At 40.5% G+C, this 13,206-nt stretch overlaps 1 protein-coding gene and 11 non-coding genes across 12 annotated transcripts in view; 1 reads left to right on the forward strand and 11 right to left on the reverse strand.

Moving 5' to 3' along the window:
- The window catches only part of cfap54 (cilia and flagella associated protein 54), a 54,172-nt gene that overhangs the window by 10,698 nt on the left and 30,268 nt on the right, over nucleotides 1-13,206 (forward strand). Inside the window, exons 31-54 of the mRNA XM_020085468.2 lie at nucleotides 103-184; nucleotides 586-671; nucleotides 773-970; nucleotides 1,259-1,425; nucleotides 1,512-1,666; nucleotides 1,763-1,963; nucleotides 2,163-2,362; nucleotides 2,736-2,871; nucleotides 3,289-3,418; nucleotides 3,606-3,767; nucleotides 3,843-4,034; nucleotides 4,623-4,710; nucleotides 4,848-5,018; nucleotides 5,125-5,191; nucleotides 5,652-5,837; nucleotides 5,929-6,015; nucleotides 6,114-6,233; nucleotides 6,564-6,611; nucleotides 6,769-6,910; nucleotides 7,218-7,381; nucleotides 7,507-7,661; nucleotides 7,742-7,865; nucleotides 8,019-8,178; nucleotides 8,304-8,461. Coding sequence (XP_019941027.1) covers nucleotides 103-184; nucleotides 586-671; nucleotides 773-970; nucleotides 1,259-1,425; nucleotides 1,512-1,666; nucleotides 1,763-1,963; nucleotides 2,163-2,362; nucleotides 2,736-2,871; nucleotides 3,289-3,418; nucleotides 3,606-3,767; nucleotides 3,843-4,034; nucleotides 4,623-4,710; nucleotides 4,848-5,018; nucleotides 5,125-5,191; nucleotides 5,652-5,837; nucleotides 5,929-6,015; nucleotides 6,114-6,233; nucleotides 6,564-6,611; nucleotides 6,769-6,910; nucleotides 7,218-7,381; nucleotides 7,507-7,661; nucleotides 7,742-7,865; nucleotides 8,019-8,178; nucleotides 8,304-8,461 — 3,379 coding nt within the window. The remainder of the gene's footprint in view (nucleotides 1-102; nucleotides 185-585; nucleotides 672-772; nucleotides 971-1,258; nucleotides 1,426-1,511; nucleotides 1,667-1,762; nucleotides 1,964-2,162; nucleotides 2,363-2,735; nucleotides 2,872-3,288; nucleotides 3,419-3,605; nucleotides 3,768-3,842; nucleotides 4,035-4,622; nucleotides 4,711-4,847; nucleotides 5,019-5,124; nucleotides 5,192-5,651; nucleotides 5,838-5,928; nucleotides 6,016-6,113; nucleotides 6,234-6,563; nucleotides 6,612-6,768; nucleotides 6,911-7,217; nucleotides 7,382-7,506; nucleotides 7,662-7,741; nucleotides 7,866-8,018; nucleotides 8,179-8,303; nucleotides 8,462-13,206) is intronic.
- On the reverse strand, nucleotides 9,019-9,091 carry trnar-acg (transfer RNA arginine (anticodon ACG)). The gene has a single exon. It is a non-coding gene; the product is annotated as a tRNA-Arg (tRNA).
- On the reverse strand, nucleotides 9,330-9,401 carry trnah-gug (transfer RNA histidin (anticodon GUG)). The gene has a single exon. It is a non-coding gene; the product is annotated as a tRNA-His (tRNA).
- Nucleotides 9,725-9,797, reverse strand: trnar-acg (transfer RNA arginine (anticodon ACG)). Its single transcript has one exon. It is a non-coding gene; the product is annotated as a tRNA-Arg (tRNA).
- trnah-gug (transfer RNA histidin (anticodon GUG)) lies at nucleotides 10,037-10,108 on the reverse strand. Its single transcript has one exon. It is a non-coding gene; the product is annotated as a tRNA-His (tRNA).
- Nucleotides 10,473-10,545, reverse strand: trnar-acg (transfer RNA arginine (anticodon ACG)). Its single transcript has one exon. It is a non-coding gene; the product is annotated as a tRNA-Arg (tRNA).
- On the reverse strand, nucleotides 10,784-10,855 carry trnah-gug (transfer RNA histidin (anticodon GUG)). Its single transcript has one exon. It is a non-coding gene; the product is annotated as a tRNA-His (tRNA).
- Nucleotides 11,220-11,292, reverse strand: trnar-acg (transfer RNA arginine (anticodon ACG)). Its single transcript has one exon. It is a non-coding gene; the product is annotated as a tRNA-Arg (tRNA).
- On the reverse strand, nucleotides 11,531-11,602 carry trnah-gug (transfer RNA histidin (anticodon GUG)). The gene has a single exon. It is a non-coding gene; the product is annotated as a tRNA-His (tRNA).
- Nucleotides 11,926-11,998, reverse strand: trnar-acg (transfer RNA arginine (anticodon ACG)). The gene has a single exon. It is a non-coding gene; the product is annotated as a tRNA-Arg (tRNA).
- trnah-gug (transfer RNA histidin (anticodon GUG)) lies at nucleotides 12,237-12,308 on the reverse strand. Its single transcript has one exon. It is a non-coding gene; the product is annotated as a tRNA-His (tRNA).
- Nucleotides 12,632-12,704, reverse strand: trnar-acg (transfer RNA arginine (anticodon ACG)). Its single transcript has one exon. It is a non-coding gene; the product is annotated as a tRNA-Arg (tRNA).

A 13,206-nucleotide genomic window follows, 5' to 3' on the forward strand; every position in this document is an offset into this window, starting at 1 on the left:
ATATAACTCCTTGCCTATATTTCTGCAGTTTGTTATTTACCTTATCATGGATATTTGGTGTTTGCCGACATAACAGTATGTGAATGGTTCCCACTCTCTCAGGCGTGACGAAGTGATTTTGGAAGGAAATGGTCACAGTAAAAGAGGAGATAGTGTTCATGTTCCAAGACATGAACCACCGCAGGTAAAAATACAGATTTGCACATATATATGTACATATAGGTGCAGAAGGACACATACCTTCCTCAAAGTCTGTGCTACACTAAATATAGTTCAAGCTTAATGTGCAATGGTATTTCTTGAATGGCCATTATTTACAAATGAATCTGTGTCTATGTAAAACAGATCTGCACATTTAGAGAACCAGTTTTTATGAGAAAAGTTGTCTGATTTCTGATACTGTGAAGTAATCATTGTGGATTGTTTTTAATTTTAGAGCTGTATGTATATTGTAGACAATCAACACAAGTAATTAAATTGCTGCAAAAATGTAATGTACAATTTATACAACCGTTATTGTATGCTGTTTGTTGTGTTGTTTAATTATTAAACACATGAAATACTTTGTGCTGCTTTCTGAAACAGAACAAGAACACAACTCAAGATGAAACAAGAAACAAAGTAAAGCAGAAAAAGCCACACAGCATGTTTCAAAGAGTGAAAACTAACAGGTACTGTGTGTGTGAATATTTTTGTCAGTGGCTGTGTGTTATTTCAGCTGTATGTGTGGATTCATGTAACTGTGAATCGGCCTTCTTGTCCATCTGTGTAGGGAGATACAGGCTGTGGAGAACCTGCTAACAACAATGTCGTCTGTGGTGCAACGTCGCAAGAAGCAGCTTCGGCTGAGGAATCTTTGCTGTGAGGAGAGAGTGTGGAAGTCACATCTTAACTACAGCATGGCTCAAGCACACATAGCTTTGTTTTATCAGGACCTGGATCAAATGCATGGAAGTGGCCTGCAACAAAGGTTCACACAAAATATACCAGCTACTACACTTTGTTTTTCTGGTTATTCTCCATCAGCTTCGTTGGTTGCATGAACTGGCCTAAGGGTTTCCCACAATTACGTGTGTCAACAGAGACATACTGTTGCTCATTGCTGTTGTGCACGATTGGATCATTTTAGAAAATGTTGCTCTGAAGTCACATATTTTAGTTTGTAGCCAGTATTGTTAACAAAAAATGATAATATATATATATTTTATACTCATGTTTGTGTGGCTGTTATAATGTGTGCTGTTTGTGCTTTTCTTAGGTTCAGTCAGTTAAGTCCCCTGTATTTCTCTCTGGCCTACTCTGGTGTCCTGGTGCAGAGGTACTCACATCAACAACCGTCTACAGAATATGAGATTGTCTCAGAGAGAGACTCATCACATTCTGTTGTGGGGCTCCATGTGGCTACACACGCAGACAAAGATGAGGGTGAGGAAACACGCTAGCAAATTAAAATAAAAACTGACTGTAGTGAGATCATCACTCGTACTGTCACTGCCTGTCTTTTCTTTCAGCTGTTAAAGTTGATGAAATTGCCAAAGAGGACAATTGTGAGGAGCAAGAGAACCCCTCTAAAACTGTAGACCAGCAGATTGAGATGAAAACACACACTGATTCCATGCTGCTGGAATCAATTAGCAAAGCTGCTTTACACCTCAAAAGGGCAATGGTGCTGTTCACACATACACAGACATACAATCACAGTAGAGTACATGTCACCATAGGTTGTAACTCAAGACTTAATTTTGTGATTGTTGTTTTGCAGGTGTTGGCACATCGTGGCAGCCACTGGACCACTCTGCAGCATGTGTGTCACACTGTGTGGGACCAAAGTTGCAGAATAGCTCAGAATGTTTCGCACCTTGAACCTGACTCCCCTTTAACAGCAGAACAACTGCACACCACCATCACCCAGCTACTGTCACTGGCTACTGACTTAATCATGGACATGCTGAACAGGCTAGGGGTATGCATCACATGTCGCTAAATACTGTATACACACATCTAGCTACTTGTTGAAAAACTTGAACATATCTTTCTAACATATAAAAACAAAGAACTAAACCTTTAGATTGCAAAATCCACTGTGTCAATGTGCATCCTATGAAGGAGACACGGTCTTGTTTGTGACCTTTGTTTTTCATCTTCATCTTGTTCTCTACCAGCTCTGGAGTTTGTATGACAGTGATTTAACTGAGGAGGAACTCGAATCCAGCCTTCACTTCTCAGCCATATTGGATGACAGCACCCATGTGGACCTGCGTTGGGTCCGCGCCTTGGTGTTGCACACTCTGGAACGCCTCCATGATCGTGGCAAATGGGAAAGCCTGGCCCACTTTGCCTTACTTTTCAACTCATACACACGGTAAATAATACAGATTTCTTATTTGTAAAACACAGATTACAACAAAAATGAAATTATAAATTGGTTTGTATAGCAAAAATTATAAACAGAGAGAGTATAGAAAGACATGAAAATGAAATATGTAATCACAATAATGCAATTTATAGAAATCAATAAAATATTATGTAAACATTAGATGGATTTTTTATTATCTGATATTGCCATACTTTTGCTCAGGAATCCAGTTTGAATCTGTTAACACTGTCACATTGTTGGACTCCCATTTTGGTGGCGGAGATTAAGTCCCTGTAAAGGTTGTAAGGAAATAGATGTAAAACACTTCAACGTTGAAATGGTGATAACATGACTGTGTGTATATGCATGTGTGTTTCAGGGAACGTTATGTGTCGATCGTAACTCCTTTGCTCATTCATGCTCAGAGGAGGCTGCTTGAAAGGATCAGTTGTTTTGGAGGACCTGCAGCTCCACAACCACACCATGTCAAGACACAGAAGGTCACTGGAGAGGAGGTAGTACACATCCCACACAATGTTCAAGCTCCATATGATATCATTGGGAATCCAACCAGATAAAACTCTATGATAGAAACAGAATGGTTTCAACAAGTTCAACTTGTAACGTTGTTGTGATTAAAAGGCCAAAACATCTGATGATGCCAAGATACACAACTGAAGATATGTCCCTAACATCCGCTCACATTAACTGGTGGTTGACATATTAATTAGTGCGGTAGACCTTCAAACGTACAAGGGAAATTCTCTGTGTTGCCCTATGTTCCCAAATACAATAAACAAAAGCTATTTGAAAAATAAAGAAAAGTCAAATAGTAATTTAATATCATAGAATCTTAAAATATTCTCACAGTATGTGTTTTGTCCTATTGACAATATAGTAACTAGTGTGGTGCTCTCATAATTATATTTCAGGTGAATAACAGGAGCTATGCAGGCTGCCAGCTTCTCTGTGGGTGGACCCCTCACAATGCACAGCAACCGCCCAGTCACATAAATTCAGCACTCGCAAATGCCACTCCTCAAGATGCAGTTGAGCATAAAGGTTTGAACAGCCATCTTCATGTCATGCCAGCATATTTTACTCACACAAACAGTTATATGTTGTAAATAATTGAGCATGCTATATAATTGAAAGGCTCCAAATTTTACAAAAAAGCACAAATGGTGGAGTGGTGAGGTGTTATGATAAAAACAACATTGTTTTCATGCATATATTTTCTATGTCTAAGATGCAGAAAGGCAGCTCTCCATGTCTCTGGTGTGTGTTCCGCTGGATATAGAAGACACACTGAGCTGTTACCATCAGGCTTTTGAGAGAAGACCAGACTGTCTTCACATCTTTCAGCACAGTCGCTCCTTACTGATGCTGCTTCTGGCACACACACAGCCCTGTGAGTTCAGTTCTGATTGGGTGGACACAAACTCATATGACATCTGTTTCTTACTAACTCATCATTTCTTCCCAGGCTTTGCAGCACAGCTGCGGCACGGTCATTCTGAAAACCAGGTGGATTTCAGTCCCAATGTCATGCCCACTCCAAACATCCAACCCTGTGACTTGACAAAGGAGGAATACAGTAATCCAGATGCTCTCTACAGCCTCCCAATCAGCGCTGACCACTTGCCAACTGTCATTGCTGCATACTCCTATTCCATTAGTAAGGCCCAGCTCAGACCTTTCATTAACTTCTGTCTTTGTCCAAGTATAAATGTGAATGTACCAAAGATGGATTGAGCCACTGAGGTTGTATTGGTGATCCAATCACTCTGAGCCTATTCAGAGGTGGTCTGGGCCACATGTGGCCAAATGTTTCTGGCTGTGTGAACACAAATGTGTCCTGGGCCGCAATGAAAGACCACCTACTCAGCTGACGAGAATAGACCCATCTGTTATCTCAGATTGGCTAAATACAACATTGCCTTTGGTCTTTGCAAAAAGCAATGATGTAGCATGATAGGTGGTCACTTGAGACTAATGTTAAGGCGAATTTTAATGCTAGGTGAAAACTGACGTTGTTAGAGCTGTCCACTTGCCATCTGATCACCCAAGACACATGTTAATTGTTGTATGAACAACACCTGGGTACACCTTTTGTCAAAAGGTGGGTAATCAGTGTGTTATAGAGTAGAGTACCAGCAGACTTAATGATCAGATAATAATATGGAATATCTGGATGAATATGTGTCGGTCTATCAGGGTCATAAAGGTCTTACTTTTCTTTCCATCCCATCCAACTTTTCTTCAGAGTGTCTCCAGGCCAACAGTCAAGACTCCCTCAGAATTCAGGCGCTGCATGAAATGGGAAACCTACATTTCTACAACGGAAACATACGGTTAGAAATCATTTTTATCCCCAGAGTATGTATGTGTGCCTTTTATTGTATGCATTCTCCTTCAACTATACAGCAAACATTTTAAGTTTCTCATACATTCCTATAATAAATTATTCCTGTTTTTGTTCCATCTCCAGGGCAGCACACTCGTCCTGGAGTAAAGCTGTAGACTGTGCTTTACAGAGCTCAGGGGCAGTAGAGAAATGGGATGGTGTGTCATTTGGGGGTTGCTCCCTGCAAGAAACCCTAAAACAGGCTGGCATCTGGGGATGTCTACAGGCTGCTGCGCTCACTGCTAAGATTGCACAGTAGGTCTCAGTCAATTCATATTTTTTTGATTTGATATGCTTTTTTGTACATGGTAACATGCCTTTTAAATGAACTTGCTTCTGAGGGATGTGCTTTGATCCACAGGCATATCTTGACTTCTGATATCCACCAGCGAACCAAGTGCTGTCTTCTTTCTGCTCACCTCTTCAAGGTAATACTTGAGGGTGATATTGATCTGGCTCTTTACAAACATCCCATCGTTGTACGGACAAAAAACATTTTATAGAGCAAACAAAAAGGCAGCATAGGTTTGGGTCTAACAACCTGTAGCTACAGTTACTACTGTGAAGATAAGATGCACAGAGGAATATGTTGGCCAGAAATCAGCACCAAACAACGATACTCACAACTGTCCTGTTTCAATATATCATGTAAAATATCTGTTAAGCAGAAACAGAGCAACCTCTGCATTCATATTAATGACTTCCATGCTCTTCCCCCTTCCCCCCATCCCCCCCAGTCCTATGCACAAGCACGTAACTTTGCTAGTGAATGTGAGGAGATATTCACTCAATGTGCCAAAAAAGTTTATTAGAATTGCTAATTTTTCCTGTAAGGAAAGATAACAGGAGTTGTTTTTGTTTTAATAACTGTGTTTGATGCTTCCTTAGTGTGTGCTGTGCTGCTGCCTGGCTCAACCCCAAGATGACCTCCTGTACGCCTCCCACAGCATCGGAGATGAACTGCTCCCTGGAGTTGACCTTTTCTCTGAACCTCACAGAGTTCACCTTGCTACCACTGTAACCAGCCTTAACTTTATCTGCCACTGGCTTTTCACCACAGGCTACTGCATCACGGTATGCACATAAACACTGTGTGTCCTCATTTTGAACTGAAATACTCGAGATACATAATTGACTTAGTGTTGAATTATGTTTTTAATTTCAGCTATTGCCCATGCTAGCACTTTACCTACATTTTGTGGGGACAGTTTGCAGAGATGTCCAACGTTTTGTTGAGAGCAAAATACTTAAGGTAAGACTTTTTGTGTTGTCTTCTATACGCACATGTTAATGCTTTTCTTCTTATGGTCCTAACTGAGTTTTTTTTATTTGGGTTGGTGTCTTCTGCAGATACATGCCCTAACTGAACTGTGTCTTTACACTGAAGCTGTAAAGGAGGCAGTACAGCTCACACAAGGAATAAGCATCCCTCTGCCTTATGGACACTACATTACCGAAGATGATCACCAAGTATGAGTCACACTTAGGAGCACACAAACATGATCCCTCTTTTTCCCTCGTAGCCTTTGCTACCTGGAATTCAGAGGTGTTGCATCTCACTGTTGTTTGCACCTCTGCATACCTTTAGTGAAAAATGTGTCTTGTCTATGCAATGAATGCAACTCTTTCAGAAAAGTACTTGTACATGCTGCTTTGGGCTTAACTTAAACATTTGTGGGAGATAAATTGTACTTTAGAGCGATATATGTTCTTGTGCTACTTCTGCACAGTAATTCAATTTTTCTTTGTATAAACCTGTCATATTCTGTGTAGTTAATTAACATTGTGATTATTGTGCAGCCTGTGAACACATTCTACAACAACAAGCCTGTCATAGACAATGCTGAGGTAAGGTCTATATCAGATGTCTGAAGAAAATATTTTGTTTGTATTCTAATTTGGAGTTATCTCTGTGTCTGTGGCATAAATGAAGACATTTTTTCCACAAAGGATGCTTTCTAAACCCGCTTACTATGTTGATTTTATGAATGTACTTTGTGGTTAGGCTTTGGAAGAACTTATGAACTGCGACTTTGCGCCAGTGGTCCGAAAATTGTATGGATCCACATTATGCCTGCGATTCAACCTGGCTCGAGTTCAACTAGTTCTGGCACTCAGTAACACCATACCAGGCCCCTCTGTCTCAGGTCTGTAAGAAAGATCTATGTCTTATTGAGATAAACATGCCTTGATATGCTTAAAAGATACAGAAATGTGTCTTGCTGTTTGTTTATTCAGTCGGTCATTTTCAATTAACTTTAGTGTCATAGGACAAAATGCAAAATCTGCATGTACACTGACCTGACTAACTACTGCATCATATTCATCATTTTCATATTTTGCTGTAGTTGTGAACTAAAGTACTCACATTCACTTAAAATACAAACAATTGGATTTCATTCTCAAGGATTCACCGTGGATCCAAATTTGAAACATATTGGGAATTTCTTTCAGATACTGCTGTAAGCGAAGCTTGTGCCAGTAGAGCAAGTTGTTCAATAAACTCAAAATGCTGTGAACAGAAGACACCCGATGCTGAGAACCACCGTCCGAAGACAGAAGAGACTAAAGTGCTGGATCTTCATACAGAGAAGACGCTCACTCCAGGAAGAATTAAGGTGGTGATTTTCATTAGACTTTTACAGTAGATGTTGGCCACTTCAAATTTCTGCATAAACTGTTTTAATATTGACTCCCACCCATTTGTGTAACTTTTGCATTTATATAATCTCATCTGTTCTAGTTCCTTTTGTTAGAGGGAGTATCCTCCTTGTTGCACTCCATATCACAGCAGCTCACATCACAGTGCTGTAGTGAAACAGAGAACCTGGAACTGACAATAGAGACTAATCTTCTAAAGGCCAACCACTACCTGCAGCAAGGACATGTTGCACTAAGGTACATTGAACTTGTGTATGTAAACTTTGCGTGTGTTTGTATTTCCTGACTATCTTAATCATTTTAATATCTTCCTCCAGTTCTCAGATGGCAGTCTCATCCTTGACATTGCTGCAGACGTCTCCTGGAATCACGGGAAGATGCATATTTGGCTCTACAAAATCAGTGTCTGAGCTCCCACATCCAAGAACTGGAAGTCAACAGGTAACAAGTTTAACATTACAACCATCAGACCCACCTGAAATTAAACTACTGACGACATCAACATAATGTAAAAGATGTACTTCTGAGTTAGTTTTTTCAACAAGTGCACATGATTTTTGTGTTTTAAAATGTCTGTTATTCTCCTGTCTACAGGGTACTAAAGATTGCGGTGTGTCAAATACCCTGCATGGAGACTGTCCAAGAACAATACAAGCTAGTGAGAAAATAGGAGTTTCTCTGTGGCTGCGTTGCCGCCTGGCTCTATTCTACAGCCTCATTGCACACCGCTGTGGCACTGCGGCCATTTCTACAGGTCTGGTCATTACATTCTGGTCAAACATTATTTTACAAAACAATGTATTATTCACCTGTGTGTTTGTATGCTTTTTATGTGTGCATGTGAACGTGTGTGTGCTTGTGGGGCGCTGTCATTTTTAGGTAAGAACATGAATGAGGAGGCAGCTCGGGTGTTACAGGAGGGTATTAATGAATGTGCTCTATGGGGAGACACTGAAAATCAAGCCCTGTTGATGGTCGAAGCTGCAGAGTTGAAAGGACACAGTACCAACACTGATGACAGCATGACACTGCTGCAGGTACTAAGACACACACACACTCTTACAACAACCTTCGCCTGCTATCAAAGGAAAAGGTTCAGTTGGTTTCAAGCATATGATGATTGACCATTAGCCTCAAAGACAAAGTTTGTCTGAGTTATTAAGATGAGTAGCAAGATAGGCAAAGAGAAACATTGATTTCGTGATAACTGTCACATAAATGGTATGTTTTAAAAGTAAGTAAGCAGAGACAAGGTTTTGCACAAGTAACAACCTTAAAGTCTACTCCAAGCTTGCCAGGAGTCGAATCTTTGTCAACAGTTTCATTTTCTTTAATGTGTGATAAGGGAAAGTCAATTTCCACAGATGGTTTATCTAGCACTGCTCATCTTCCACAAGGACAAACCTTGTCTTTGGAATCAAGATGAGTATCAAGAAAGCCCAAAAACAAAACTCACTCACTGATAAAAGTGAGAGAAATTGTTTTGTGGCAACAGGCCTTTAGGCTATCATTTGGATACTTGATTCAAATAATCAGTACATTTAGAAGTGAGTGAGCAGAGAGATTGAGACAAGTGACAAATTAAAGTTTGTTCCGAGCTAGCCAGGAGTCGAACCTAGAATCTTCTGATCCGTAGTCAGACGCGTTATCCATTGTGCCACTAGCCCTTGTTTTCATGAAATGGTAGGAACAGATAGCGCCACACAGAAAAGCATGGAAATGTATGTTCTCCTGTATTTTTCTGAAAAAGGGAAGAGAACGCTGGTCGACTGACCCGTCAAGTTCAATAAAGGATTTGATTCAGAAGAATATGCTGGATCTGTTAAGTGTAAAGGTCTGTAGATTGAAGGAGAGCCCTGCGTACACTAAGCACCAAAATATAAAATGTACACATATGTGTACTTGTGCCGTGACCCGGATTCGAACCGGGGTTGCTGCGGCCACAACGCAGAGTACTAACCTCTATACGATCACGGCCGCTTGTCACTGTAAGTAGAGCTCTTTATGGTAGTTGTTATTTTTTAATGTGTGATAAGGGAAAGTCAATTTCCACAGATGGTTTATCTAGCACTGCTCATCTTCCACAAGGACAAACCTTGTCTTTGGAATCAAGATGAGTATCAAGAAAGCCCAAAAACAAAACTTACTCACTGATAAAAGTGAGACAAATAGTTTTTATTCCTTGTATCTTGTGGCAACAGGCCTGTAGGCTATCATTTGGATACTTGATTCAAATAATCAGTACATTTAGAAGTGAGTGAGCAGAGAGATTGAGACAAGTGACAAATTAAAGTTTGTGCCGAGCTAGCCAGGAGTCGAACCTAGAATCTTCTGATCCGTAGTCAGACGCGTTATCCATTGCGCCACTAGCCCTTGTTTTCATGAAATGTTGGAAACAGATAGGCCGACACAGAAAAGCATGGAAATTTATGTTTTCCTGTATATTTTCTGAAAAAGGGAAGAGAACGCTGGTCGACTGACCTGTCAAGTTCAATTAAGTATTTCATTCAGAAGAATATGCTGGATCTGTTAAGTGTAAAGGTCTGTAGATTGAAGGAGAGCCCTGCGTACACTAAGCACCAAAATATAAAATGTACACATATGTGTACTTGTGCCGTGACCCGGATTCGAACCGGGGTTGCTGCGGCCACAACGCAGAGTACTAACCTCTATACGATCACGGCCGCTTGTCACTGTAGGTAGAGCTCTTTCTGGTAGTTGTATACTTGCAAATTTGAATTCTATTATTTTGCCCATTTGAGTTCTTTTTTAATGTGTGATAAGGGAAAGTCAATTTCCACAGATGGTTTATCTAGCACTGCTCATCTTCCACAAGGACAAACCTTGTCTTTGGAATCAAGATGAGTATCAAGAAAGCCCAAAAACAAAACTTACTCACTGATAAAAGTGAGAGAAATAGTTTTTATTCCTTGTATCTTGTGGCAACAGGCCTGTAGGCTATCATTTGGATACTTGATTCAAATAATCAGCACATTTAGAAGTGAGTGAGCAGAGAGATTGAGACAAGTGACAAATTAAAGTTTGTGCCGAGCTAGCCAGGAGTCGAACCTAGAATCTTCTGATCCGTAGTCAGACGCGTTATCCATTGCGCCACTAGCCCTTGTTTTCATGAAATGTTAGGAACAGATAGCACCACACAGAAAAGCATGGAAACGTATGTTCTCCTGTATTTTTCTGAAAAAGGGAAGAGAACGCTGGTCGACTGACCCGTCAAGTTCAATAAAGGATTTGATTCAGAAGAATATGCTGGATCTGTTAAGTGTAAAGGTCTGTAGATTGAAGGAGAGCCCTGCGTACACTAAGCACCAAAATATAAAATGTACACATATGTGTACTTGTGCCGTGACCCGGATTCGAACCGGGGTTGCTGCGGCCACAACGCAGAGTACTAACCTCTATACGATCACGGCCGCTTGTCACTGTAGGTAGAGCTCTTTCTGGTAGTTGTATACTTGCAAATTTGAATTCTATTATTTTGCCCATTTGAGTTCTTTTTTAATGTGTGATAAGGGAAAGTCAATTTCCACAGATGGTTTATCTAGCACTGCTCATCTTCCACAAGGACAAACCTTGTCTTTGGAATCAAGATGAGTATCAAGAAAGCCCAAAAACAAAACTTACTCACTGATAAAAGTGAGAGAAATAGTTTTTATTCCTTGTATCTTGTGGCAACAGGCCTGTAGGCTATCATTTGGATACTTGATTCAAATAATCAGTACATTTAGAAGTGAGTGAGCAGAGAGATTGAGACAAGTGACAAATTAAAGTTTGTTCCGAGCTAGCCAGGAGTCGAACCTAGAATCTTCTGATCCGTAGTCAGACGCGTTATCCATTGCGCCACTAGCCCTTGTTTTCATGAAATGGTAGGAACAGATAGCGCCACACAGAAAAGCATGGAAATGTATGTTCTCCTGTATTTTTCTGAAAAAGGGAAGAGAACGCTGGTCGACTGACCCGTCAAGTTCAATAAAGGATTTGATTCAGAAGAATATGCTGGATCTGTTAAGTGTAAAGGTCTGTAGATTGAAGGAGAGCCCTGCGTACACTAAGCACCAAAATATAAAATGTACACATATGTGTACTTGTGCCGTGACCCGGATTCGAACCGGGGTTGCTGCGGCCACAACGCAGAGTACTAACCTCTATACGATCACGGCCGCTTGTCACTGTAAGTAGAGCTCTTTATGGTAGTTGTTATTTTTTAATGTGTGATAAGGGAAAGTCAATTTCCACAGATGGTTTATCTAGCACTGCTCATCTTCCACAAGGACAAACCTTGTCTTTGGAATCAAGATGAGTATCAAGAAAGCCCAAAAACAAAACTTACTCACTGATAAAAGTGAGACAAATAGTTTTTATTCCTTGTATCTTGTGGCAACAGGCCTGTAGGCTATCATTTGGATACTTGATTCAAATAATCAGTACATTTAGAAGTGAGTGAGCAGAGAGATTGAGACAAGTGACAAATTAAAGTTTGTTCCGAGCTAGCCAGGAGTCGAACCTAGAATCTTCTGATCCGTAGTCAGACGCGTTATCCATTGCGCCACTAGCCCTTGTTTTCATGAAATGGTAGGAACAGATAGCGCCACACAGAAAAGCATGGAAATGTATGTTCTCCTGTATTTTTCTGAAAAAGGGAAGAGAACGCTGGTCGACTGACCCGTCAAGTTCAATAAAGGATTTGATTCAGAAGAATATGCTGGATCTGTTAAGTGTAAAGGTCTGTAGATTGAAGGAGAGCCCTGCGTACACTAAGCACCAAAATATAAAATGTACACATATGTGTACTTGTGCCGTGACCCGGATTCGAACCGGGGTTGCTGCGGCCACAACGCAGAGTACTAACCTCTATACGATCACGGCCGCTTGTCACTGTAAGTAGAGCTCTTTATGGTAGTTGTTATTTTTTAATGTGTGATAAGGGAAAGTCAATTTCCACAGATGGTTTATCTAGCACTGCTCATCTTCCACAAGGACAAACCTTGTCTTTGGAATCAAGATGAGTATCAAGAAAGCCCAAAAACAAAACTTACTCACTGATAAAAGTGAGACAAATAGTTTTTATTCCTTGTATCTTGTGGCAACAGGCCTGTAGGCTATCATTTGGATACTTGATTCAAATAATCAGTACATTTAGAAGTGAGTGAGCAGAGAGATTGAGACAAGTGACAAATTAAAGTTTGTGCCGAGCTAGCCAGGAGTCGAACCTAGAATCTTCTGATCCGTAGTCAGACGCGTTATCCATTGCGCCACTAGCCCTTGTTTTCATGAAATGTTGGAAACAGATAGGCCGACACAGAAAAGCATGGAAATGTATGTTTTCCTGTATATTTTCTGAAAAAGGGAAGAGAACGCTGGTCGACTGACCTGTCAAGTTCAATTAAGTATTTCATTCAGAAGAATATGCTGGATCTGTTAAGTGTAAAGGTCTGTAGATTGAAGGAGAGCCCTGCGTACACTAAGCACCAAAATATAAAATGTACACATATGTGTACTTGTGCCGTGACCCGGATTCGAACCGGGGTTGCTGCGGCCACAACGCAGAGTACTAACCTCTATACGATCATGGCTGCTTGTCACTGTAGGTAGAGCTCTTTCTGGTAGTTGTATACTTGCAAATTTGAATTCTATTATTTTGCCCATTTGAGTTCTTTTTTAATGTGTGATAAGGGAAAGTCAATTTCCACAGATGGTTTATCTAGCACTGCTCATCTTCCACAAGGACAAACCTTGTCTTTGGAATCAAGATGAGTATCAAGAA

The sequence above is a fragment of the Paralichthys olivaceus genome, chromosome 15 (assembly GCF_024713975.1).
Source record: "Paralichthys olivaceus isolate ysfri-2021 chromosome 15, ASM2471397v2, whole genome shotgun sequence".
Classification (NCBI taxonomy): Eukaryota; Metazoa; Chordata; class Actinopteri; order Pleuronectiformes; family Paralichthyidae; genus Paralichthys; species Paralichthys olivaceus.